General features: G+C 45.1%; 1 protein-coding gene across 1 annotated transcript in view; it reads right to left on the bottom strand.

Moving 5' to 3' along the window:
- The window catches only part of znf827 (zinc finger protein 827), a gene marked incomplete at its 3' end in the record, with an annotated part of 76,158 nt that overhangs the window by 950 nt on the left and 49,819 nt on the right, over positions 1-25,389 (bottom strand). The window contains exons 6-13 of the mRNA XM_079998959.1: positions 21,453-21,698; positions 19,938-19,995; positions 19,336-19,436; positions 15,127-15,258; positions 9,165-9,336; positions 8,064-8,230; positions 5,128-5,349; positions 4,481-4,658 (exon numbers count right to left, since the gene is read on the bottom strand). Coding sequence (XP_079855085.1) covers positions 4,481-4,658; positions 5,128-5,349; positions 8,064-8,230; positions 9,165-9,336; positions 15,127-15,258; positions 19,336-19,436; positions 19,938-19,995; positions 21,453-21,698 — 1,276 coding nt within the window. The remainder of the gene's footprint in view (positions 1-4,480; positions 4,659-5,127; positions 5,350-8,063; positions 8,231-9,164; positions 9,337-15,126; positions 15,259-19,335; positions 19,437-19,937; positions 19,996-21,452; positions 21,699-25,389) is intronic.

The raw sequence follows: 25,389 nt of genomic DNA, 5'->3' as shown, positions 1-25,389 counted from the left end.
GCGTGAAGGGCCAGGGAGGGAGCGAGGGAAGAGGAGGAGGAGGAGGAGGAGGAGGGGAGGAAACACAACAACACAACAAAAAAACACAGTTGAGGCGGGTGTGGCCGGTACACAGAGAAACACAATTCACACCTTGAAATTTATCAACACGCCAGGATGAGAAGGGGTGGGGCGCAGGTAAGGGAATGTTATGTGTGATGTCTACACATTTTTTTTTGTTCGTTTTTTTTTCCCATCTATGGTGTCTAAGTTGATGGTTGTCGGTATGTGTGGAAGCTTTAGGAGTGTGTGCTGTGCGTGTGTGTGTGTGTGTGCTGTGTGTGTGTGTGTGTGTTGGGGAAAGGTGAGATGATGTGGTGTATGTCGGTGCAGGGCAGACAGGCTGGAAAAAAGATGGGAGCAGTTTGACATGAAGGTAAATGAAAAAATGGAGTGGCACTTACATTTAAATAGCACCTTTCATCTGCTCTGGGCCCCAAAGCGCTTCACAAACCCTGCAGAACAGAATCACCTCAGAAAACCTCGAATGGTCAAGCTCCTCTCTCCCTGCTCTGCTGGCGATCAATACTCAAACCAATCTGAACTCAGGCCGTTGTAGAGATCCATCAGGTGCATGTACACTTTTTTTTGCTTTGTACAGCAAGGAAAAGTTCAGTGCATAGAAACGACAGACCTTAAAGAAATTGAAACATGGCCTTTTTTTTTTTTTAAGAATATGCAGCGATGGTTCAGCAATGTAAACGTGAGCCTTCTGATGATCCACTGTTTGAATACGTCAAAGCTGGGTTAAATATTTATTCCTCAGCTAAACAGAGAGAGAGAGAGAGAGAGAGAGAGAGAGAGAGAGAGAGAGAGAGAGAGAGAGAGAGAAATAAGCTCAAATAAAACCCCCACTGTTCTGTTTGCCCTGAAATATTAGCTTGAAGACATCAATTAGATATAAAAAAAAAAAAAAAAAAAAACAACTTTGAATAATTAGGATGCTTAATCTTTTTTTTTTTTTTTTTTTTTAGCACTTTTACAAAACAATTAAATTCACTCTCCCTCTCTTTAAGAACTACATTTAGTGACAGGTGTAGAAATTAAAACTGCGGCTACAAAGATGCTTTCACAGTGTTGTTGAGCTTCAAAGGGGCTGTTTGCTGTCAGCTAAAGACAGACTCTCTGGCCTAAATCAAATAGGATGCTACAATTACCAGATTTACAAACGTTGAAAACACCCTCAAACCACTGACACGATGTAGAACACTTATTTGTTTATGATAAGATGAAGCGATATTCAGAATGACGATTAATGGCTCCGCACATGCAAAGGCCGTAGTTATGAGAAATAAAAAGCACAGACGATGGCTGTTGTGTTCGTTGAAAATGCATTTTACGACTTTTTTTTTTTTTTTTTTGGAGTATGATATTTTGAATATTAAAGACGCCATCCCAATTACTTTAGATAAGTAAAATCTGAAGGAGGATTAAAAATAGAATATTAGTGTGTGGTGTGGTGGATCTTTAAAGTAGATATGAAATGTCCGCACACTTTTCAGTGTTTTTTTATTTTTATTTTTATTGCTGTAACATCTTTACAGCCCGTTAAACTGCAGCATTTTACTATAAAGAAAAGCAGCAAAATATTTTGAGCGTTGAGATTAGGGGAAAAGCTTGCAAGGAACATCCGGTCCCGCCTTTATGATGCGAAGAGACATGGTGTTATTATGATATTAAATGAGGGGATGATGGTCTGATGTAGAAAGGTTTTGGAATCAACTCCGGGGGAGCCGGTTGGCACGGAGATAACACCATCCGACGCCCAAATACTAGCACCGAGTGGCACGCCGGTGGTGATGCGTTTCCTTCAATGAGGATCGTAGGAACCCTGATTGGAAATCGAACGCATTTCCCTGTCGAAACGGAGGTGTGTGTTCTGTCACTTATGCGAAGAGAAAAAAAAATAAAATAAAAAAAAAATAAAAAAGAAGAGCAACCAAAATCAAAATAGATTTGAAAGTGCTGTCTCTGGCTGGAGCCTGCTTTGCAGGATGTGGGCGTTCCTCTGACGTTTGGATGAGGTAAAGACCGCTCCCGCACACAGAGATAAGCAGCAACACACACACACACACACACACACACGCACACGCACGCGCTGGGATGCGCTCTCCCCACTTCTCTGCTTGCAGCCAATATAAGGCAGCTATTTATCAAGTCAATATTATTTTGCGTGTCGCTTGTAGGACTGCTGTGATTACCTCCACCTGGATAGTCTGGTTCAACTCATCATATGTCGCTTTCTAGTTGAAACCTTTCAGTCCACCACAAATAAAACTCAAGAGCATGACGTTTGGTTGTGCTCATGCCCGTGTGTGTGGTTTGGTGTTGAAATCTAAGGCCTTACGTGGCCAAATCTATCCAGACAAAGATGTAATTTCCACTGGCACTTCCCAGCAGTGCACATCTGCCCTGCAGGGAAAACACAGCGGTGCTGCCTTCAATTACTGTGCCGTTGGGACTCGGGAATTTTCTGACGAGTGACAAAAATAAATGTTCGAAAGATTGCGTTATGATGATGGTTATTTTTTCTCCAATATTATCATTGGCAGAGCAAAGGTTAACAGATCCCTTGTGCTTGTTTCACCAACTCTTAGGTTAACGTGTGTACTGGGGTCCATGCTCGTAATAACAGTGCTCATCTTAGTTCTGCTACGATCCAAGCCATACAGGAATGTAAGGAAGTACAAGAACCTCAAAACACGACAAAATAAAGGAGCAACTCTTAATACAGCAGATATAAAGATAGGAGCAGATTTGTTATGGGACTCGCTCGAACACTGAATATGAATGAAACACGACATGACACTTTCAGTGTGTTATTTTTACAGTTTTGAGACTGTTGTACTTCCATGGGAATCACTCTGCGTGTGTTTTATGGGGTGTTGGTGGTGAGGCTCCAGGCAACGTCTCCATTTTATTATTTCCAAATGTCTTCATTCATACGACTGTGTGTGTGGAGCGGAGCTCCTCATTCAATGCAGGATTCATTTTTATTGTTGTCATCAAATACATCCCATATTCTGATTTCCCCTTTTTACTTGTCTAAGACTGCTCACTGGAAGAGTGAGCAAATGACCAAAACGTTTGAAAAGGAATTTAACAAGGAAGCCATTCGTAATGTAGTCACTAGATGTGTAACAACTTGATAATGTTTTGGTGAACTCCCACCACGAGATAAAGTTGAAATAGATCTCTACAGATTTTGCCGGTCACGACTTCCAAATTTCCGAATTGTGGAAATGTGAGCAAAAAATAATAAACTTTTAGAGCTCGGGGGAAAGTGGGCTTTTGAAGTCTACTCTATTTGCCGGAATGAGTTAAATCTCAACAAATGAGCCAAATATTTACACTCGAGTGGCTGCAGATGGCCCATAAACATATCACAGTACCATGACGTGTCAGGAAACAGTGACAAGCAACAAAGCACGACTATTTTAATGTTTTGTTAGAAAAAATTGCTGCGTCAGGTACGCGTGTCTCTGTGTGTATTTGCGATCATATTTTTATGGGGGGTGAGTGCTCTCAAGCATTTGTGGTGAATGTTAGTGAAAACATGCACATTACATTTGACCTGCGGTCGCGCCTAAGCTTCCGAGCATGTATATTATTCATCAACAAACAATGGCCCTTGAAATGTGTGGACGTATGGAGGCATAAATGGAGTTTATGCTTTAACTGTGTGCAAACTGGCATTTGCGTCTACGGTTGTGTGTGTGTGTGTGTGTGTGTGTGTGTGTGTGTGTGTGTGTGTGTCACACAGCAAAGTTAAGTGTCCACCTGTCAGAGTGCTTCTGTGAAAGGAGTGTGCCAAGAGACTGGATCAAAAGAGTAGCCTTCAAGCTATATAAAAATAAAAATAAATAAATATAAGATCCCTTCCAGAAATAATCTTTCAATAAACTGTGCTGTGATACCGATGTTTGACAGGAGAAGCGTTTATGTCACGAGGTTGTAGGGAAACTTAACGCTAAACTGAGCTCTGAATCCATGAGGGATTTACATTTCCAGACTCCAAGGTCTTACTTTAAACACTCAGGGTGGACCAAGAACAGCTTATTTTTCCCCCTGTGTACAGGTTTGATCAATATATTTGAGTCTAAATTTAGTTGTGGGTCAATAAAACAGTTTTCTCCATAAAAATCTGACATGCTTGATACGGCCCCGGTATCAGATTGTTTTTTTTAGGAGGGGTGGGGAGGGGTTATCCCCAATCTGTTTGAGTCCATCACTATAGAACACGTCCACCATAATGGGCACACTCCTAATGTCTACTGTGTGTGTGTGTGTGTGTGTGTATGTGTATGTGTGTGTGTGTGTGTGTGTGTGTGTGTGCGTGTAGTACAGAGAAAGGGAGAGCGGTGGGGTGAGGGGGGTGGGGGGGTGGGGGGGGTGGAGGCGGGTGGAGTTAGGAACCTCTGTCTGTACTTGCTTTCCTTACTTGAGCCCTCCGGAGGGGACGGTGTGGCAGCGCTTGTGCTCCAGCAGCTGCTCGGGCGTCTTGAGGAACTTGTGGCAGACGTCGCACTCGAACATGCGCGTGATGAGGTGGATCTGCAGGTGGCGCTCGTACATGCTGCGCGTCTTGCACACAAAGTTACAGAAGACACACTCAAAGCCTGGGGAGAGGGAGGGAGAAGTTACTTGAGAGACGAGCGGGGACAAGAGACACTTTTCCACCGCGGTGCAGGAATTAAGTGAGGAACCGTTCAGGCCCTGCAACCTTCTGAAACAGCCGTCCCTCAAAGAGTTTTTGGTCGCTTTCCCACCACACCTAACGACCGTGGAGATAAGGAGGAGGTTCCCGGTTCCTTTTGATGTATGGACAGTGTCTGGCAGGCGTCTTCAAGTTAAATGTAAGATTTTTTAAAGACACGCTTGAAGCCACTCTGACACGTCACTTTCAATAGATTCATTGATAATGTTCAATAAATACCTGACAACTCCACTATAAAGTACCATTCAGTAACAGCCCCAGAGATAAGCAGCAACACACACACACACACACACACACACACACACACACACACACACACACACACACACACACACACACACACACACACACACACACACACATACACACACACGATTCCTTGCCTTTTTCCGATTTTTCCTCCGTTCCTGATCCCGAGTGGCTCCCGGAGCTGGATTGGCTGCCTGCAGAGGAGGGCGGGGCCAGCAGGCTCTTCAGCTCCTCGTTAGCGTGGGCGAGGTCGCCCCCTTCAGAGCTGTTGAGCGAATCGCTTAGAGCGGAGAGGGACGACGAGGTGCTCTTGGTCTCACTTAGCGGGCTCCGCGAGTTTAGACCTGCATGCAAACAAAACACAACAAGTTTTATTTTTACGGTTAGGGATGTCTGTAGTGTACATCTGGCCACAAGACTTGGATCACGGCCAATTGTATGTACATGCATGTATGGGCACACAACTAGAACAAGACATGTGCATGTACACGCACACAGCACGCACAGCACACACACACACACACACAGCACACAGACAGCTTTAGCTGCAGTGCTTCCTTCACTGAGGCTCTGCTGCCAGTCCAATCAAGGAGCAGTGTGCTTTTATTGATCCCACTCTGCGAGCCTGTAATTCTCTAGGAGGGAGGTAACAAGAGAGGCAGAGGGAGGGCAAGGGCGGGGGTTGGTGCGGGAGACTAGGGTCACGGCCAAAGCATCTAAGATGGCGGGACCACCTTGAGGCACGACACAACAAAAGGCATTCATTCAGGAAGGAGTGAGAGAGGTCTGCCCTAATTTTAAACTGTCTGACTTGAGATAGATGTCGCCTAGATTTTTCATGTAAGAATACACATGTCTGCACATAAAAATGCTGACTTTACCAGCATACCAAAATGCATCCTTTGATATACCAGTACATGTAGTTATACAACACATAACCATTTCATTCATATTCAGCATATTCTGGCAGTAGTTTGAAACAATCCTCGGACAGATGCAGAAAGTGGTCCTCTTCAGCAGTGTGCTTGTTACTTTCTTACTTGGAGCCAATTCCAAATGTTGACAGATTAAAATAAAAGAGATGTTTATCTGTGAGCTTTTTTCCACAATTTTTAATATATTCCTCATGCACTCGCAGTATGTATATAAATAGCCAATAGCGATCATTGCATATGCATGAAAAGGTGGAATTTCCAGATTCCCTTTTTCAAAGTGGAATCGTCTACCTCTGAGAAATCTGTCAATGTAACCGAGTTAGATATTAACAAACGGTCAGACGGTTGAGGTCTCCTTCACTGTCCTTTGCCTTTAACCGTAGAAGAAAAACAACATAAGTCTGCTGCCCACCATGTAGGGGATGCTAACCCTTCCCAGATGGATATCAGTTGTCACCTACTGAGACAGGCTTGGCTTCCTTTTTAAAGAGATAACAAACCTTTTACAATCTGGCTGGACTACCTCTCAAGAGAGATTTTGCTCACCTCACCCAAGGGTTTTTGACATATCATTGCAAAAAATACGAGCGAGTCGGACAAGGTGGAATGAACACGCGGTTGATCTAACAGGATTCAAACCCGCACCGTAACTCATTTATATACAAGTAGGATGTATGTGTTTATATAAAGAATGTCATTGAACATATGTTTAAGCAGTAAGACTGGTCCATCTTTTGTATGTATGAGGTAAATGCCAAGCAAGACTGAGGGACTTAAAAGATGGCCAGAGTGGCATCGTAAACCCAGCTCATCTCCAAAGGACCCAAGGCCTATTGATTTTTTCCCCTCAGGCATGATAAGGGCCAACCCGCTTAGATAAACAAGGCCACGGTGGCCTCTGAAGGACCCCTGTAGCTGTCTCGGCTGGACAATCCCACACACACACAGACACATAAACAATTGCATTCACTCTCGCCCAGAAGCAGTGGCAAGGCAAAACATCAGCAATAAACTGTACAAAGCTGTTTCAGACCAGAACTCTCATATCGACCAAGCGGGTTCAGACCGCCGGCTTCGAAAATTTAGAGGAGGTAGATCGGAGGGGGGTTGCTCGGATCCTGTGTTAAGCCCAGTCTCGGTACTCGTCTTTGGAGTTAATAATATCCACCCCCCCAACAGACACGGTAGTGTGTTTTTATCGAGAATAAATTACTGTTTAGCTTTCAATGTACCAACCTGAACAAGTCCTTGTACTTTTTTAAAATAAATAGCTGCATCCTCTGAATATCATGCCCGCTCTGCTTTAAGTACAACAAGCCCTGGTGTGCAGCGATACTAAGCAGACAAGATGTCAACCCAGACCTTTTTAAAATGTAGGTTCTCATCGTTTACACTTTTACTGTTCATAGCACAACCTCAGCAAACGCTATACTATTGAGAAACTTACCACTCTGCTGCAGCATTTCACTGTGCTTAAATGCAGTCCAGGGGCAAACCTTTAAGCCTTAAAAAAAACAATTATCAGCTTTTTGAAAACGAGAAGCTCACAATATTGTCAAGACAATATTTATATGTCCTACAGAAAAAAAGATCGCAAACTGTGCATTTTACAATGTTTTCCTTGAGTCTTCTGCAGTTATTTTGGCTACAACGGTGCTAATGTAAGAGCTTAGAAACGGGAAGTTGCGCCGCTTCCAACTGGCATGCTGCGGCCATGGGGAAAAACAGATATGAATAAAATGTGATATTACTTGTTTGAAAATGGAAAAAAAAATTTGAAAAGTGGATTTTACATGGTTTTTTTTTATACTTTAACGTTTGCCCAATTGGACTGCATAGCACAGTAAGAGAAGAGTGGTACGTTTCTCAATAGTAAAGCGTTGTAGCACAGTGAGGCTGTGCTATGAAGAGTTAAAAATGATGGGAACCAACATTTTATTAAGGCCTGGGTTGAAAAACAGCTAACCTATCCCTTAATTATTTATTTGAAGGAATTCTGTGTCCTCACATCCAATACATCTGCATTTAATTTTAATCCAAGAAGGGAGGACAAAGACAAACTGCAAGGGAATTTTACAGATGGAAAACGGAACTTGTGTTGAAAAAGGGAGGAGGTTCTTTACCTGCGTGTCCGGCGCTGACGTGACTCTTCATGTCGCTCTCCTCCACACAGACGTAGTCACAGACGCTGCAGCAGAGCGAGAACATCCACTGCTCCTTGTCCACATGGAGTGACATGTGGCTGACAAACTGGGCGTTCAGCTCCGTCTGGAAACCACACACATGGCAGCTGGGCCGCAGAACGGCGAGGGAGAGAGACGGAGAGGACGAGACATGGGTTCGTTTAGAATTATGACGCTCCTTCTGCACTGTGTGTGTGTGTGTGTGTGCAGCTACATCTGTGGGTGCAGCGTGTTCTGCAGAGACACTAACATATCGTCAGGGCCCTTCCAATTCGATATCATCATGACTCTCGGGTGCCAATGTCCTTAGTACTGTGATTGTGGAATTACTCCAGTTTGAGTATTCAAATTCAATATTAAAATGTATTAAAAATGTAGTTTGCCTTTTTAACACATAATACTCAGTGCATTATACGTGTAGAATAAGTCAGTCTTTCGAGGGTTATGTCACGCAAATATTAAAGATCTTGAGAAACAGCAAGGCCGCAAATAATATTATAAATTAATATATACAAATAATATTTCTAAAAAGTATTAGAAAATATAATGAAAAGAACAACCAAAAAGCAAACAATACATTAGAATATAGTCAGTGTCACAATAAATAACGTGGAAACTAATGCGTATTAATTCATTAATTAATCATCCGTTGTAATAATGCATAGCACTTGGCACTGTTCCTTTTGGGGGGGGGGGGGGGGGGTACGACTACAGCCGTCAAACTATTACATAATCGCCTCATCGCAATAAAATAAGCTGACTGCAATCATTTGTAAAATTGTTAGATTACAAGTTTAAAGACAATTTTACACTAATGTTAGAAATGTTGTCCAAAGTCCAATGTCAATAGGCTGCTCTTCTGCAATAGGTAGATATACACTGTTATAACCTTATACTTTAAATAAAAATACAACAAAAAAAAATCATAATTGCGACCACCCTAAATACTACACATTGTAGTAATGATCCTCACGTCAGCGGGAACTGAGTACAACATGTACTGGGGAGTGCATCTGGTGTGTGCGCCGTCTTGTCTGGTACCTGTAGTAATAGGGACAGTTCTTGCGCTCGGATGAGTCAGTGGTTACCGCGGTGACGATCTGCTCGGCGTTTGTGTTGACCAGCTTGACAGAATGGATGGTCAGGTGCTGGTTGAGGTTGGCTCTGCACTTGGCTGCGTAAGGACACAGGTGACACTTATACTTCCTCTCCTCTGCAGCAAAACACACACACACACACACACACACACACACACACACACACACACACACACACACACACACACACACACACACACACACACACACACACACACACACACACACAAATACACACACACACACACACACACACCCCAAAGTGATTGTGAACATTTACTCCAAATATACTCTCAAAAAGTCAGATTTAACTGTTCCTACCTCTAACCAAAGTCCAATGTAACTCTGAGAAATAGGGGTGGGCTATATCAACAAAATTAAATGTCACAATATTTTTGTTTCGACAATTATACAATATGTTGGAGATCACTACTGGTGCTTTCATAAGTTATTTTCACACAAGAGAACTGATCAATGTGGAAATTACATATACGACCAAGCAGGTAGAGGCATTGATAAGTTAAACAGTTAAAACAGTCTATGGAATGCAGATAATAGTATTACTTTACTGTAATGAGGGCTTAAAGAAGACATTTAACTCTAATTACAATATTATGATAATCAAAATCCCACACGATATCTAGTCTCGTATTACAGTATCAATATTATATTGATATATCGCCCAGAAATACTACCAGAAATACACACGCAGTGAGAAGAAGCAGAGACATTCCTGAACGCACATAATTAAGAGCATCTGTAAATAAAGGGACTGGACAGAACCCCTCCCTGTATTACAGCTCCCACAAAAACACACACAAACACACGCACACACTTTTGCCCCAAGGACATGAAGCCAGGCAACCTTTGTGTCGCAGAGGAAACCAAAAAGACCATCATGCTGACATATGCCCCTGCTTCTGCTCTCTGTGGTTTGGCCAAGCTGTTCACAGCCAACCCTCTCAGATGGTGCGTGGGCGTGCATGTGTGCGTGTGTCATCTCATGTGGCTCCCTGCACGAAGAATGTGAAAGCATGTAAAAAAAGCGAGCGGCGCTATTTGTACTGTACACGGCGCCCCTTATTGGTGTTTTCTCTCTTGTTATTTAGTAAGCTGGCTCAAGGAGGCCGCAATTATTTTTAATCCACCGATAATTAGCTTTAAATAAAATGCTTAGTATGCAGACGACGTTCATTGCCTCCACCTATAAGGACCATGGGAGAAATAGGGCAGGGGAGGGATCTGAGATGGGGGGTGGGGTGTGGATCAATTGGGAGTAGGAGATGATTATGGGTTCTATTTCCTTCTTACTAAGCGCCAGAGGCAGTGTTTCGCAGTGGCGGAAATTTATCCACCTCGCGCATTCGCAGGTGAGAATTTTATATCAACAAACTCACGAGTGACCCCCAGTGCCCATGTGCTGCCCCTATATAATCACACGGGACCCGGGGCTATGTTCCTTCAGATCTTGTCGCATTGCAGGAAGAAACACAGGTCGAAAAAGAAAAGAAAACTTTTTCTCGTTCCATGAGGAGCTTATGGTCTAAAGGTAGGAAAAAACAGCTTCGCACACTCGCGGAGTGTGGGGTCTCGTCGGTTATCCTTCGTCCCCCAGAGGCGGAACCTTACAGTTTGACTGCAAGTACGTTTACGGAAACAAACAACACCACAGGGAACTGGCTTCAGTATCCCTAGTTTTTGAGTATGGTTTAAGCGAGCGGACTCACTATGGTTATCCTACAAATCGTGTCACATCGGGGGAACAGAACAGCGGAGCGAAGAACCGAGCCAAGGAAGCTACACTACAGGTAGGTAAACTGGTGGCCAGAACAGTGCTGGTTAGCCAGCTTGAGTCTGTGGTAGTTTGCGTGTAGTTTGCTCATGCGAGCGGTTCCACTACAGGAGCCCACACCAGGCGAGGTAAATTTGTTTTAATGGCTCTGCCAGCGTTATTGTTTTTTCTCCGCCGATAACCCCTTTTTCTTTACATTAGCTCTGATAGCCTGGTGTGGCCTCGTCTGAGTGTGTCAGCCATCTAACAAACAGCTAGGAGTGTCAGTTTGGGGTGCCCCCACTATTTATTTGTGAGCGTTTATTTTTTTCCCTGCTGGATCACATCAGCCAGTTAAACAGAAGCAGAAAAAAGAGTTATGAACAATCACACTTGTTCCGGGTGTATGGCTCCTCTGCTGGCCACAGATAGACGTGATCTCTGTCCCAGGTGGTTAGGGGTGGAGCACTTGAGACATGGCTTGACTGACAGTGCCTGCATGAACTGTTCCTTCATGCCACAGAACCTGAAGGTCTCTCGACTAGCTCAGGTCGAGGGTGCTCCACTAGGCTCCCAGGACAGAGTGGGTGCTGGTACAGGGCCACACAGACAGTCACCAACAGAAGCGCCAGGAGCTCCACCCAGGAAGAGGGCCAGAAAGGACCCGCTGGCGGGGAAGGTAGACACCCTGACAGCGGAGATGGCTCAGATCAAGACACTCCTTCTCTCGCTCCAACCAAGGGACAACCTAGCAGGGCTGGTGGGTGCCGCTAAACCACCACAGTTTGGGGGGTTCCAAGAGGAGGTTGTGGTGTCCATTGCTGCCTCCAGCCACCTGTTCGGCGAGGGGGAGGAGGAGGAATCCTCAATCCCCACCCTTGCACCGAATCCAGGCTCTGACCATAGCTCAGTGGCGGGTTCCAAGAGTGATCAGGAGGGCCTGAAGTCAGCCATTCCGTGTGATGGCGTTGGCACGTCTAGGGCTGGACGAAGTGGCGGTCGTATCCACCCCCACCAGGGCCCCTGAGGGCCCAGGGCCGACCGTCAGAAAACGATTGCATCACCACCTTGATTGCCGGAATGATTATACATCACACCTTTGGGTCAAGGGAGACCATGTCCAAATAGTACACCCTACAGTTCCAACGTCCGCCCCCAGGCTTCAATGGGGTCAAAATGGCCACGATCAGAGATCCCAGAAGCTCGTTAGACATCAGCCAGGAGATTTCCGCCCTCCTGAGGAAGGGCACCATCGAGGCCATTGGTCAACAGGCACAGCTCGATGGATTTTATTCCTATTATTTTCTATTAAGGAAGGATGGCGGGTTTTGCCCGATCCACGATCAGAGGAGGCTAAACCAATTCTTGAAGGTATTGCCATTTCACATGCTAAGCACAGTGGACATACTGTGGGTCACCGCCCCAGGCGACTGGTTTACGACCATCGACCTGAAGGATGCTTAATTCCAGATTCCGATTACTCCCCATCACAGGAAATTCCTACAATTCACATTCAAAAGTCAGCCTTATCAGTTCAGAGTGCTCCCCTTCAGGTTATACCTAGCCCCATGATGTGTGGGAGCAGCATACAGAGCAGCGGGATAAGAGTTCTTCCCTACCTCGATGACTGGTTAATCAGTGTCCCGTGTTGGGGGTGAGTAGTCCGAGACACATTACTTTTGCTCGCTCATATGTCCTGTCTGGGCCGAATGGTCAACACGGAGAAGAGCTCCATTAAACCCAGCCAGAGGGTAATCTTCATAGGCATCACCCTGGACTCTTAGGCCAGATGATGGGCATGCTGGCAGCGGCAGCAGCACTGACGCCCTTGGGTTTCCTCTCGTTACGCCCCTTCCAGATGGGGCTAAATGGCCTTTAGCTGGACCACAGGCAACACAGGGTCGGAAGGGTGAAGTTGACAAAAACCTCCTCTCAGCCTTGCGGCTGTAGAAGAGTATGGCCTATCTGTCAGCAGGTGTCATCTTGTGCTCGATCCGCTGTCATTGGGAGGCGGTCACCACGGTCGCGTCAAGGTCGTGCGTGAAAGCTGTTTGGCAGCACAGGGCTGTGGGATGTCCTCAACCCACTGCCCCCGTTGGTTATCCTTGCTAGGCCAGGATGCTCTAGCGCATGTCTGGCAGACGGCCTCTCCATGCCTTCCCACCGACCCCTCTGATCCTGCCAACGTTACACAGAGTGCTTCAGGACAACCACAGAGTGCTGTTAGTGGCCCCGAACTGGCCGGGAAGGCCGTGGTTTCCAGTACTGCACAGTCTCCTCAAAGGGCAGGCCAAAGGGCAGGCCCCACCCAACTGGGAGGTCAGATCTGGCACCCAAACCCAGGACAGCTGCGGTTGTGGGTTTGGCCTCTGAAGGGGCCGGAACCACTGCTGAATGCCTGTGACCAGGCTGTAGTCTGAACCATCCTAAACTCCAGGGCATCATCAACCAGGTCAGGACTGGTGCGAGTTGGAGTCCAAGATCAAGAGCCTTGTTCAGTGCCCATAAAACTACGCTTCCTGCATTCCCTACTGGCAGAAAAGAGGTCACCCTCCACCTTAAAGTCTATGCAGCAGCAATTTCTTCATGGCATGTTAAGGTGGACAACCAACCAGTAGGGTCACATGGGTTGATCACAAGGTTCCTAAAAGGAGTCCGACACTTGCAGCCTACGAGAGCTGTGAGGGTGTCCTCACAGGACTTGCACCTGGTGCTAGAGGCCCTCTCGCTGCCTCCCTTTAAGCCACTTGAAGGTGCCGAGTTTAAGTGGCTTTCAGCCAAGACGGCTTATTCTTTTAGCAGTGTCCTCACTCAAACTGTTGACGAAACCTGTGTACGCTGTAACTCAAACGGGTCAGGAGTTACCCTCTGGCCCAACCCATCATTCCCCCCAAAGAGGCTCTCCCCCTTTAACAGGAACAAAGTCATTGAGTTGGCTGCTTTTAACCCACCACAAGACGGATGCTGCGAGTAGGCGAGACTATCTAGTCTAGTTACAGCATTTGGAGCTTATGTTGGCATGACGGCAGACATTCGCCAGACAGACCAATTATTTATTTGTTATGGCGGGTGTAAGAAGGGTTCTGCACTATGCAAGTAGGGACTGGATGGATGCGATATCCCAGGCATACAGGGCTAAGGGCTGTCCTATTCCCGCTGGCGTTAGGGGCTACTCTACCACAAGGGTAGCCACATCGTGGGCAGACTTGAATGGCGTGCCGTTGAAAAACATCTACGCCACAGCTACTTGGATATCCCCGTGCACATTTGTCAGATACTACCGGGTCAAGTTGCCACTCCAAATGTTATGGGAGCGGCTGTTCTACTAGGGCCATCAAAAGATGAGGTAAGGGGTGGTGGTTCCTCATGACCTTGTTGGTATCAATCATCCTGTGTGAAACACTGCCTCTGGCGGTCAGTAAGAATGAATTAAAACTGTTCAGAATAGAGTGTTAGGGATGTAACTACCATTCTATGAATTCTGGATGACGGCCAGAGTCTCTGTCACTCGGAACCTTGGCGAGAAGATTCCTGAGGAACAAGGCCCTGTGTCCCCATGTGATTATATTGTGGCGGCACCTGGGCACCAGAGGTCACACGTGACTTTGTTGATAAAAATGTCTCGAATGCGCATGTGCGAGGTGGATAAAGCCTGCCAGTGTGAAACACTGCCTCTGGCGGTCATCCAGAATTCATAGAACAGTAGTTACATATGTAACTCTCGTTCTGAGGGGCTGAGTTTAACAACAGTGTAATCAGGACACTGGGGAGAACACAACTCCATCCTGAGGAGGCCTCCAGTGTCTCTGTGCACTCCAAAGAGAAAAGAAAGAGGGAAGCGATTGCTGTATCAGAATTACTGGAGTGCGTTTGTGTGTCTGCACACACTGGGAGGCATCCTTCTAGCGGGGTAATTACACGGGCAGTTTTCCCAGTGAGACTAATCATGGCAGTAATCTCTTTAAAAGGGGGGTAATCCAGTCTAGTCAACCTTATTTACTTACTTGGGGCACAGACATGCACGCGTTGGGACGGGAAACACACACACCCACACCCACACACCCACACCCACACACACACACACACTCTTTTATTTGTATTTGCACTAAAACGTCTTTGTGTTTACAGTACATACCTGTGTGTAATGACAGGTGTCTAGAAAGGGTCTGTTGCCTGCCAAACACCTTCCCACAGACAGGACAGGGGTAGAGCTGTTCGTTTAGGCTCCACTGGGCAATGCCATTTCCTGGCTCCCCCACACCCTTTTCTGGAAGACAACAGCACACACACACTTTAATAAGTTGTTCAAACTCACTGTTATGGATAAACATGCAGATTAGGAAGAATTATTTAAGATATGAATTGTACGTGGAATTCTACTAAGGAGTAGAAAAGGTTCAATTTGGTTGTCTTCTAAAAATATATATATTTTAATCAAGTATAAAGATGATGTATTTTGTTCCTTCACATTTTTTAAGAAAATATATACCAAAAAAATGTATCAGCACCTACAATAATAGCATCCTCCTGAATCATACATGTACATTCTCTCCACCACTTAGCTCTAGGTCAATCTTGGCGTCTTCTAAATCCAGATTGTGTTTGAGATGGGCTGCAGTCACACCTGGTGTCAGCATGTGTCTCTAATCCGTCTCCAGAAACCACTTATGATCCGTTTTCACTTGTGCTTAATATGCAAAGATCTGAAAAATGGTCTTTCCTGTCTTTGTTTTTACTTGGTATTCAAAGGCTTTAATAAATAATAATTTCAAGTTTGATACAGCAGATTCACTCTTCATTTTTGGTGGGGGAAGCTTCTTATCCTCCATTTCTTTGTTTCTTTGTGTACAGGTACTCCTCACTTAACGACCGAGTTCCGTTCCTAGGACCAGGTTAAGAAGCAAATTTATCGCTAAGCAATGACCTGTGTTATTTCAGGATAAGGGGGCGTGGCCATTGTGAACGCTAGTATAGCGAATGCTGACAGACTGCAAGACTGAGAACGGTGATGCGCGATGAGATGCTTGATGCTGAGACGCCGCGGTATAGTACGCAGTGCACAATACGGTAAAAACAGGTAGGTCGTTAAGTGAGGAATACTTCAGTATACAGTATTTCATTCAGAGCTCTAGCTCTGGTATAGTTTCCTGTATACCCTACAGAGATAATGGTTCCCCAATAGCAAGTACTGTATACTATTTAGCTCTGGGATTTTTGTTCCCATGCCTGCAGTGCAGGCTGGCTCCTATTGTTTTTCTAATATTCAAAAGTACACCTTTCATTCATTCCAAAAGAAATATGTACCAGCATATTGAAGAGTATCTTAAAGTGCTCTGATAGAAAAGTATGACCTTGCTCGATTACTGTGTAAGTCCAGCTCCCTCAGTGTAAAAAGGTGGTGTACTTGAAACAACTTTGACCAGCACGCGTGCAAGGCAAGGGAAGGGATCACTTAAGTGACTGGATTTAAACTCTACGGTCTGAAAAAAAGTAATGAAAAATTACTCCATTGCCTATTCAGTGACTTCACTTTTAACGGTTTTCAAAAGTTTTTATGTGCAAGTTGAAGGCACAGTAATCCGAACTTCAAGATATACCAAAAGGGAACAGTGAAGTCATGTAACAACTTTTTCTTTCTTTTTTTGTTCTTTTTGGGGCTTTAAGATTCCAACAATCCCATACGAACAAAAGTGTTAGCCTTGGTAAGCGCTGTAGAAGGAAACCCGGCTAGGATTTACAACCCTGAAACCATGGCTTTGTGCCTTTTCTCACAAACATTAACAAGAGCCTTGACCTCCATCCAAACCAGTGACTGTGTCCTGCCTCTTCAAGATGTATCCAAGTTCAAATAAAAAGACAGATGCCTGTAAACACTTCATCATCCTAACCCCCTTTTATTGTGCTTTGTATTAGCCGGTGTGCAGCATAATTCTCTTCTAAATTAAGAGGAGACGTATGCCATCACAGCGGTACGAAGTCAAAACTCTGAGATCAGATCTTGTAATGTTCTAGTTGTGTTTAGGTGGAGCAGATGAGTTCCAGCTTCCACAAACATTGTTACTTCAAATAAAAAATAAAAAAAATTCAGGGTTTGTTGACAATAGCAACAGTAGAAATCTTAAGGGAGTCTGCCAGGCTAGTTATGTAGTTTTAATCATTCTATTTCAACTGAGTCACTTGTCATGGGAGCCCCTGCTACCGCAACTCTGACTCACCACTGTAAAGACAGCCAAAGCTGTGGGAGTGTAACACTCAACTGACATGAAATAACGTGGACGTCTGTGCGCATGTGTGGTTACGGTATGCAAGTGGACTACTTTGAGGGAAACTATACAGTTTGAGGTCAACTAGTGTCAGCGTTCAAGAGAGGGAGGTGCGTCTGTGTCCACTAGACAGGCCAAAGTGTGAAGACACCAGTCTCATCCAGAAGTGAGTCTGTGCATCCTTCAACCTCTAGGGTGTGGATCTCCTGACCTGCCCATTGGCTGGATAACCATGACAAGCAGCCGCAAAGTGCGATTCTGACTGGCTATTCACACCGTGCTTTCTCTCTGTGTCTGTGAATGCCTAAGCCCGGGGAAAGCCCAGACCTACTTAAGGGGCTTGTAGCTGAAGCTGAGCACATAACAGCATTAGCTGTCCTGAGTCAGAGGTGAGACCAGAGGAGGGTTTGGTCACACAAAGTGACCAGGAGCCAATGGGCACAGTCCGAAGGCCACGACCCAGCACATGCACTGATAATTAAGCCAATTAGGTTGCAGTGTAGGCCTTGAAGTGGTTAATATTTTAATTAGTGTTATTAGAGCTGGAGAGCGATGGGCACGGACGAGAGGGGATGGATAGAGCTTGACCCCAGGCTGGGAGTGGAGTGCAAATCCTTAGAAGTCACAATGTAGCACACAAACACACACTAACCAATCACTTACTCCATTTCTCTTAGACACACACACACACACACACACACACACACACACACACACACACACACACACACACACACACACACACACACACACACACACACACACACACACACACACACACACACACACACACACACACACACGACTTAAAACAATCACAATCAGAATAGCACTCAGTACTGACTGAAGGACCAGTTTAGGGTGAACAGATTATTCCGAGGTATTCCCCTGCACTCAGCCACGCATAAAGATTCATAGGACTATAATTCTGGTAATGTCGGGCCCAAATGACTAATGATTAGAGTAGAGGGAAGCAAGGTGATTTGGTAAGAGTATTTTGCAGAGTGCAGATGTTTGTAAAACTACAGATGCAACAATAAAACGTTTCATACTCGGAGAGAGAGGTCAAAGGGTGCCAGAGTCAGTGAAAGACAAAACACACCTGTGAAAAAGAAAACACGAGATACGATTCAAATGAGGGAGAGAGAGCAAACCCTCCAGAAGCACGAGGAAAAAACGAGCTAAAGCGAGAGAGGAATAAGCGAGAGAATTCTGCAGCACTAACTACACAAGGGAAAGGGGAAGATGGGCTAGGTGAATTAACTTTCAGGACACCCTTGACACCCAGGAGCCAATCAGATTTTCTTTAACTGGCAGAGGGACGGGCAAGGCTGGCACAGGCTAATTAACCTCTGGATCTCTCTGGGCCAAAGGAACACGAAGGGAAGAACCTGGATGCCAGGAATGAGGGGAAGAGGGGCCTCGGGCAGAGGCCTTGAGGTTGGGGAAATGCATGCGGAGCAGTGCGGTGTGGTGAGGCTCTAGCTTGGGATACAGGGGCTACCGTAGAGAGTTGGCTAACAGCGAGGCTAATTGCCAGAGAGGTGTTTTAAGAGTCGGAGGCCCGCTTTCTGGCTGCTTCTGCACAGGCGGTTATGTCTCTGTGTATATGTAGACGCTGGTCTGTTTTGAACCGCATCACCTGCTAGCGCTTTGAAGCACGGGTCTGAGTGTATATAGGTACATGGGCAAGTGTGCAATTTTGTTTTTTAGCTTGAATCGGGATGACATCAAACTCAGGTAAATTTTAATGTTTGTTTATATTATTATGGAATTTCAAAATATAGTGTGTTCAGTCAAAAATGCACCCGTCTAGTTTTTCCTCCATAGAGTCAACAAACATACATTCAGTAATTGAAGGAGACCATTGCTAATCACAATGATAAGAGAACAGATATCCAGGCCTAATAGAGATGGAATAAATAACATAATGTGTGTCCGTCCCTTCTGTGCCACCATTTAACTGTTAATGATATGAGATGTCGGCATTTCTCAGTGTGAAATCAAACAGTGAGTGTGTGCGTATGCGTGTGATATTGTGTGTGAATGTGGGTGTGTGTGTGTGTGTGTGTGTGTGTTACCATGGAAGGCTGCCCTGGCAGAGGAGCTGGCCTCAGCGGGGGAAGAGCTCTTGGAGCGTGAGTTAAAGGGTGATTGTCTGAAGCGCTCGTCCAGGAACGGACTGTGACAAATACACAGGTATTACGTGAGGCCTTCGTGTTAGAACACAAACAGTAACACATACATTGCACATGATTTGAGTAGTTCAAGAATTAGAAAATTAGAAAAACCAACTGTGTTTGAATGAGCACTGTGCTTCACATGAAACAACAGAAATAACACATGAAATAAGTCTAGAAAGACAAGACAGTTCTGATAGAGGTTATCCCGTATTTACAGCTTAGTATTGCATCTAGTGCTGGTGATTATACCCCCATCTTTAACATGAATAATGCTCAAAACAAAAATTAAATAACCACACATTAATCAATACACCCAATATTGCATTATTATTCAAAAAAATTTTTTTTTCCAATCACATCTGTTTAACGTATCTGTGAGACCAATACTTTCGTTTTGTAGTGCAAGCAGGGTAAACTGTGCGTCTGACAATGGACCCAGTCAAGTAAACTGATGGCTAAAAATTATTTGTGTACATGAGAGCTATATATCTTTACCTCACCTGTTTATTCCCACCATGTTACAGTCTTTGTTGTGGTCATTGGCTTTGCTGACCTTTTCTGTGTGAATGAAAAATAAGGAAAAAAAGGATAGAACAGACATTTGTGAAAACTGTTCACAAACAGTTAATTTCATTAAGGCTCCTCAAATTATTATTTCCGCCAAGTATCGAAAATAATGAAGCAAGAATTTTTGCTCGCAGGATACAGTATATCAAACAATGAAAAGAAAAGATTAGGAAAAATAAGACTTAAATTAACCGATACTTCAATTCTTGGTCACGATTCCTATTCAGCGATAGGAATGCTAGTACCAGAGAGCGTGGCTCTGTGTGTGAGTTTCAAGGCGACCTATTGAAGTGAATTTCAAAGCTGGAACCATCTCGCTGCTGGGGGCGACCTTGGTTCCTGATGTGTCTCTGAGGTCTTCCTGCTCTGGGTAATTCATATTGATTGCTCATTGTGCGACAGCAGCCCACTCTGCTCCAGTCCTCTCGCAGAATAAGAATAAAACACAGTCGTAAGGGAGGCGGTTGGTTGGGCACCCCCTTCCCCCCACGCTGCCACCGCCTTGCTCCCTGGGTATCGCCGGGCTCCGTACCCCACTGCCCTCCCTTACCCCGTGTACCCCCCTAACCCACTCCAAACACTGAATTCCGTCACACTTCTCACCAAGGACAGAGGTCTATTTCCATGTTGCCATGGTGATGCCGCACGGGGAGAAATGTAAAGGCGGGGGGTGGGGGGTGGGGTGCGGGGGGAGAGAGAGAGAAAGAGCGAGTGTGCAGCCAAGTATGCTTGAGCCGGCATGTTTGAAAACGAGTCGAGGGAAGGAGAGAATTACAGTGGGAGGAGGGGAGATTGGGGCATTTGTGCCGACACCGCTCCCCACGGGGCCTCGTGCGAGTGTGTAAAGGTGTGTACGCAAGACAGAGTGTGTGTGTGTGTGTGTGTGTGTGTGTGTGTTTAAATGTGTGAATTTGGATGTGCGAGTGTGGGTTTGAGGGACGGACCATATGTGACAGAGATTTTCTACCTTAAGATGTTTGCTCCTCTACATGGCATTTAAGTGACGTAATCAAGGACTGTGGATAGAGCTCGGATGGACGGACAGGCACGCACGCACGCACGCACACACGCACACACGCACACACACACACACACACACACACACACACACCTCGAGGGGCCAATAGGTCCACTTGATACCTCTGTCTTCATCTGGCAATACAAACAACTGTCTGCCGCTTCAGTGTCACTTTCATGGCCAAAAGGGGGAAAGGAGGCGAAAGCCTGTGGACCACATTACATTTCATATCCTCTGGTTTACTATCCAGCCACCAGAGGATGGAAATGGAAACATGTAGGTTTTATTGTGAAGTACCACAACGGTCCAAGGTTGACACGAACATGCCACAAGGGCAATGGAGACCTTGGTGTAGTGTGTGTTGTATGGTACGCAGACACAAGTGTGTGTGTGTAAAATATATATATATATGGCTCCAGAGGGAACAAACCTGACAACTTAAAGAGGAGTTCCGAGGCCATTTTGACCGATATGTCCTGGGAGAAGAGGTCTTTCTGGGAGCGGGCCACTGTCTCAGGTAGATTGGCCATCGCTTCGTTCTTCTCACTTGCCCCTAAAGTGCTGAAGGCATGCAGGTGAGAGGGAGGTGGCGCCAGTTCTGTCGGTAGCGGGTCCACCTCCATAGGCTCTGCTTTCACCGTCAGCTTCTGGGAGTACTGGGAGTCCTTGTTGTTCTCTGCGTAAGACAATCAGACCAAACACAAGTTAATGTCAAGCCTTAAAGTGGTAATTCGTAAGATTATTTTGATACATTTTTTAAATGAATATAAATATAAAAAATATTTTGATATTTTTTAGCTGGGACTTTATAAGCAACAGCCATTCAATGTATTTGCGTTATGTATGTGCTCTATATGCTTCTTTCCATTGTTGGTGGTGGGGTCCGCCTTTCCCAGCAATAATTCAAAGATTGGAGCATGTGCAAGATGTGAACGAAGTCGGCTATGAATTTGATAGTATAGCGAGTTGAGGTCAGTAAACTGTCAATATGAATGGACATTCACAAAAAAGAACAGAACCCTCAGATGAAAAAATACCCCCACCACCTCCAGCGTCCAAGAAAAAGCAAAAAAAGAAAATCAATGATTAGAAGATGGAATACTTTCAAGTAAAGAATGTGACCTCCTCAGAGCTCAGACCCTCAGAGGATAAGGGTAACTCTGGATGTTGAATTTTTGGGGGTGAATTGTGAAGGGAATTTTGTGGGACTTTTAGTGTAATCCACCCAACACCGACAATTTTGGTTTTGATTGCTAATTTAAAGTGATTGACGCAATACACCAGATCCAAGAGCGATGCAATTGCCCCAATGTCACCAGAGACGTTAACGTGGGCATTTCAATTTCTTTGTCTCTATTTCAAAACATTTCCAGTTATCATAACTTAAACCAATGGATGAGATATTATGTATTTTTTATTAATTTATCTTTTAGTCATTCATTATTACAAAATACAGCAAAATCCAAAGGGGGAATGGATGGATTAAATGCATGGTATTAGTGGATTGTCTTTTTAAATTGCAAGTTAGCCTGAATGGATTTATCCGTGTGCGGTGTGCGTTTCATATGCCGGGAAGGCTTTGAGTTAACCAGATGATCAGAACACCTCAGCAGCCTGATCAATCCCAATTCCGCAATGCTTTGAACACAGAAGATTACACTATAAATCCATCACAAATATAGTCCTATACTCAAAGTTAACAGACACTTCTACCAGAGCCCTAGTCAGATTTTCTTATCTTGTATAAAGGATAGGTTAATTGCTTTTTTTTAAAGCGGCAGGAAACCTGCAAATTTTTCTATTTGTGCATACACGCGGGTTAGGTTCTGTATCTAGTTATCCATAAGCTGATCCAAATCCCTCTGTACAAAACAGCCATGAATGTATGCATCCACCAGCATCTGACCGCTTTAGAACATCCAAAAGAACAAATCATTTTTTTTCTTCTTTAAAATTGCACTTGCAGCAGCAAACATCATTCTGTTGTGAAACTTAAAAGAGCGTCAGACATGCATTTCAATTCCAGTACAACGTTTTAAAAGCTCAACCTGCATACTATATCATTCAGAGAGGTTAGGACGGAAATAAAACAAGGAGAGCTGAATGACAGGCAAAACACGGGCATTCCCTTCAAAGCCAAGCTTAGCCCTTAAGCATCTAGTTGTGTGATTATGAGGGTGGCAGGCCACCGTCAGTTCACACTCCCATCCAAAGAGGGTTGCAGTGTCTCACACAGGTTCATGAGCATGAGCGCAAATGCCGAAAAACACATGGGCATCTCATTTTGTGTGACACAAAATGACAAATAAAAAGGAAAGGAAGGGTTTGAAAGTGGTTGCAACAACCTTCTGCTCACATGTCAAAAGTAAAAAATGGTTTGAAAATAACAGAGCCGGCTAAAAATAGGTCAGAGGGAAATGGCATCTGCATTTCCAAGGTAACAAGTCTCCAGCAGAGCGACGGCAGAGGAGGACCGGCTAAACACGGCGACGAGCGGGAGGAGGACAAAGCAGCGGGCTCGCTGCAGCCCTGCCAACATGGTGACTTGGGGCGATTATGGGTTATATGAATTTGGCAGGAAATAGGGCAGAGCAAGGGTAGGCATGCAGGAGTAAAAGAGGGATAGACAGAGGGAAGGATGGAGGGGAAATGCACAGCGCTGACCCTGCGCTGACCCTGTGTTGACCCCCCCCGTATTTACTTCTCCTTCCCCGCTGGAGGGGGCTACAGGGATTCACGAAAGCTGAAACGCAAACTACATTCTGTGCACACATGTAGATGTGTGTGTGTGGGGGGGGGGGGGGGCAGGTATGTGTGTGTGAAAATATTTTTTTCTTCATGTGTGCGCTTGCCTAGGTCCAGGTGAATGGGGCAATGGTGTGGACCAGTGTGTGTGTGGGGGGGGGGGACACTGACAACCATCAGCCCACTAATCCCTTAATCAGGTGGCCAGAGTTGGCTGGGAGCGGCCTCGCAGGGAGAGGAGGGGCAGTGGGATGGAGGGCAGAGAGGAGGGTGGAGGGACGGAGGGCAGAGAGGAGGGGTGGGGAGCACTGTGCAGGCAGGGTCAAACAAGGGACATGCAGTCTCTTGCGTGTCCCCCTCGCCGGTTCATCGTCCCTAATGTCAGGAGCTGGGTCAGCGGCTGGCTCGGATGCATGTCCCCACACACACACACACACACACACACACACACACACACACACACACACACACACACACACACACACACACACACACACACACACACACACACACACACACACACACACACTTTTTTATATGTGTTTCTATGTATATATACTGTATATGTGTACAAGCAAAAAAGGCACATACACAAAAGGAGACACAAACCGCCCAGAGATTTAGGACAAACATGATTATGTCCCACAGAACATTCAATCAATGACAGAACACTGTACGTACACACAATACGATGAAGAGAAAATATTTTCATGTTGATGTTACATTGATGAAGCGTCACGCCAAGCCAGATCAGTAGCCTACCTGTGAAAAAAAGATTGGCCTATCCTCCAGTGCCAACACTGATAAAAGCTTGGGATTTTGGGTGGGGTCACGACCTTGTGTTCTGTCTGAAGCCATAAAAAGCACCACTTGGTGGGCCTGAATAAAGCTTTGCGAATGAGTGTGAGTACGAAGTGTGTTTAAGAGCGTCCATGTGCACATATGTGTCATCCCCTCTGGTGCAGGAGCCCTATCTGTAATGCACCAGCTGCCATTAGAAGCACAGAACCTGGTCTGGAGGAACAGGTCTGGAGGCACACACACACACACACACACACACACACACACACACACACACACACACACACACACACACACACACACACACACACACACACACACACACACACACACACACACACACACACACACACACACACACGTTTGTTTGTTTGTGTCTCTCTCAAGTAAAATGGTGCCCGCGTTAAAATATTTTAAAAACAAACCCAACTTTGTTTCTGTGCCTTCCATTCCACTAATCACACATGAAATATTATTTGAAATCTAAGGAAAAAAGGATCAGGAACTCTGTGGAATTAGGAGCATTACAGCAGCATCTATTTTAACCAACAGAATGATAAGGTTAAGGTTGACAGCAATAACAGGCTGCCACAATTAGGCTATTAAAATGGTGTTCAATTTGCTTTTATAATTTGCATATTTGCAAGGATGTTTCTCTTCTTCCCTTGTGTGTTTACTGTACTTCCAAGTGTTATTTACCAGAATGCCAGAGAGGGGTTTCAGATTTTGAAATAAATTACTGAAAAGCCAGGTCCTTTCTAAAAGCCTGATAAGCTTTCTTATGTTTGTTGTGGGTTTTTTTGCGGGGGGAATTCTTGCAT

Source organism: Zeus faber (genome assembly GCF_960531495.2).
Source record: "Zeus faber genome assembly, chromosome: 4".
Taxonomy (NCBI): Eukaryota; Metazoa; Chordata; class Actinopteri; order Zeiformes; family Zeidae; genus Zeus; species Zeus faber.
This window is presented reverse-complemented; position numbering and strand designations above follow the sequence as displayed.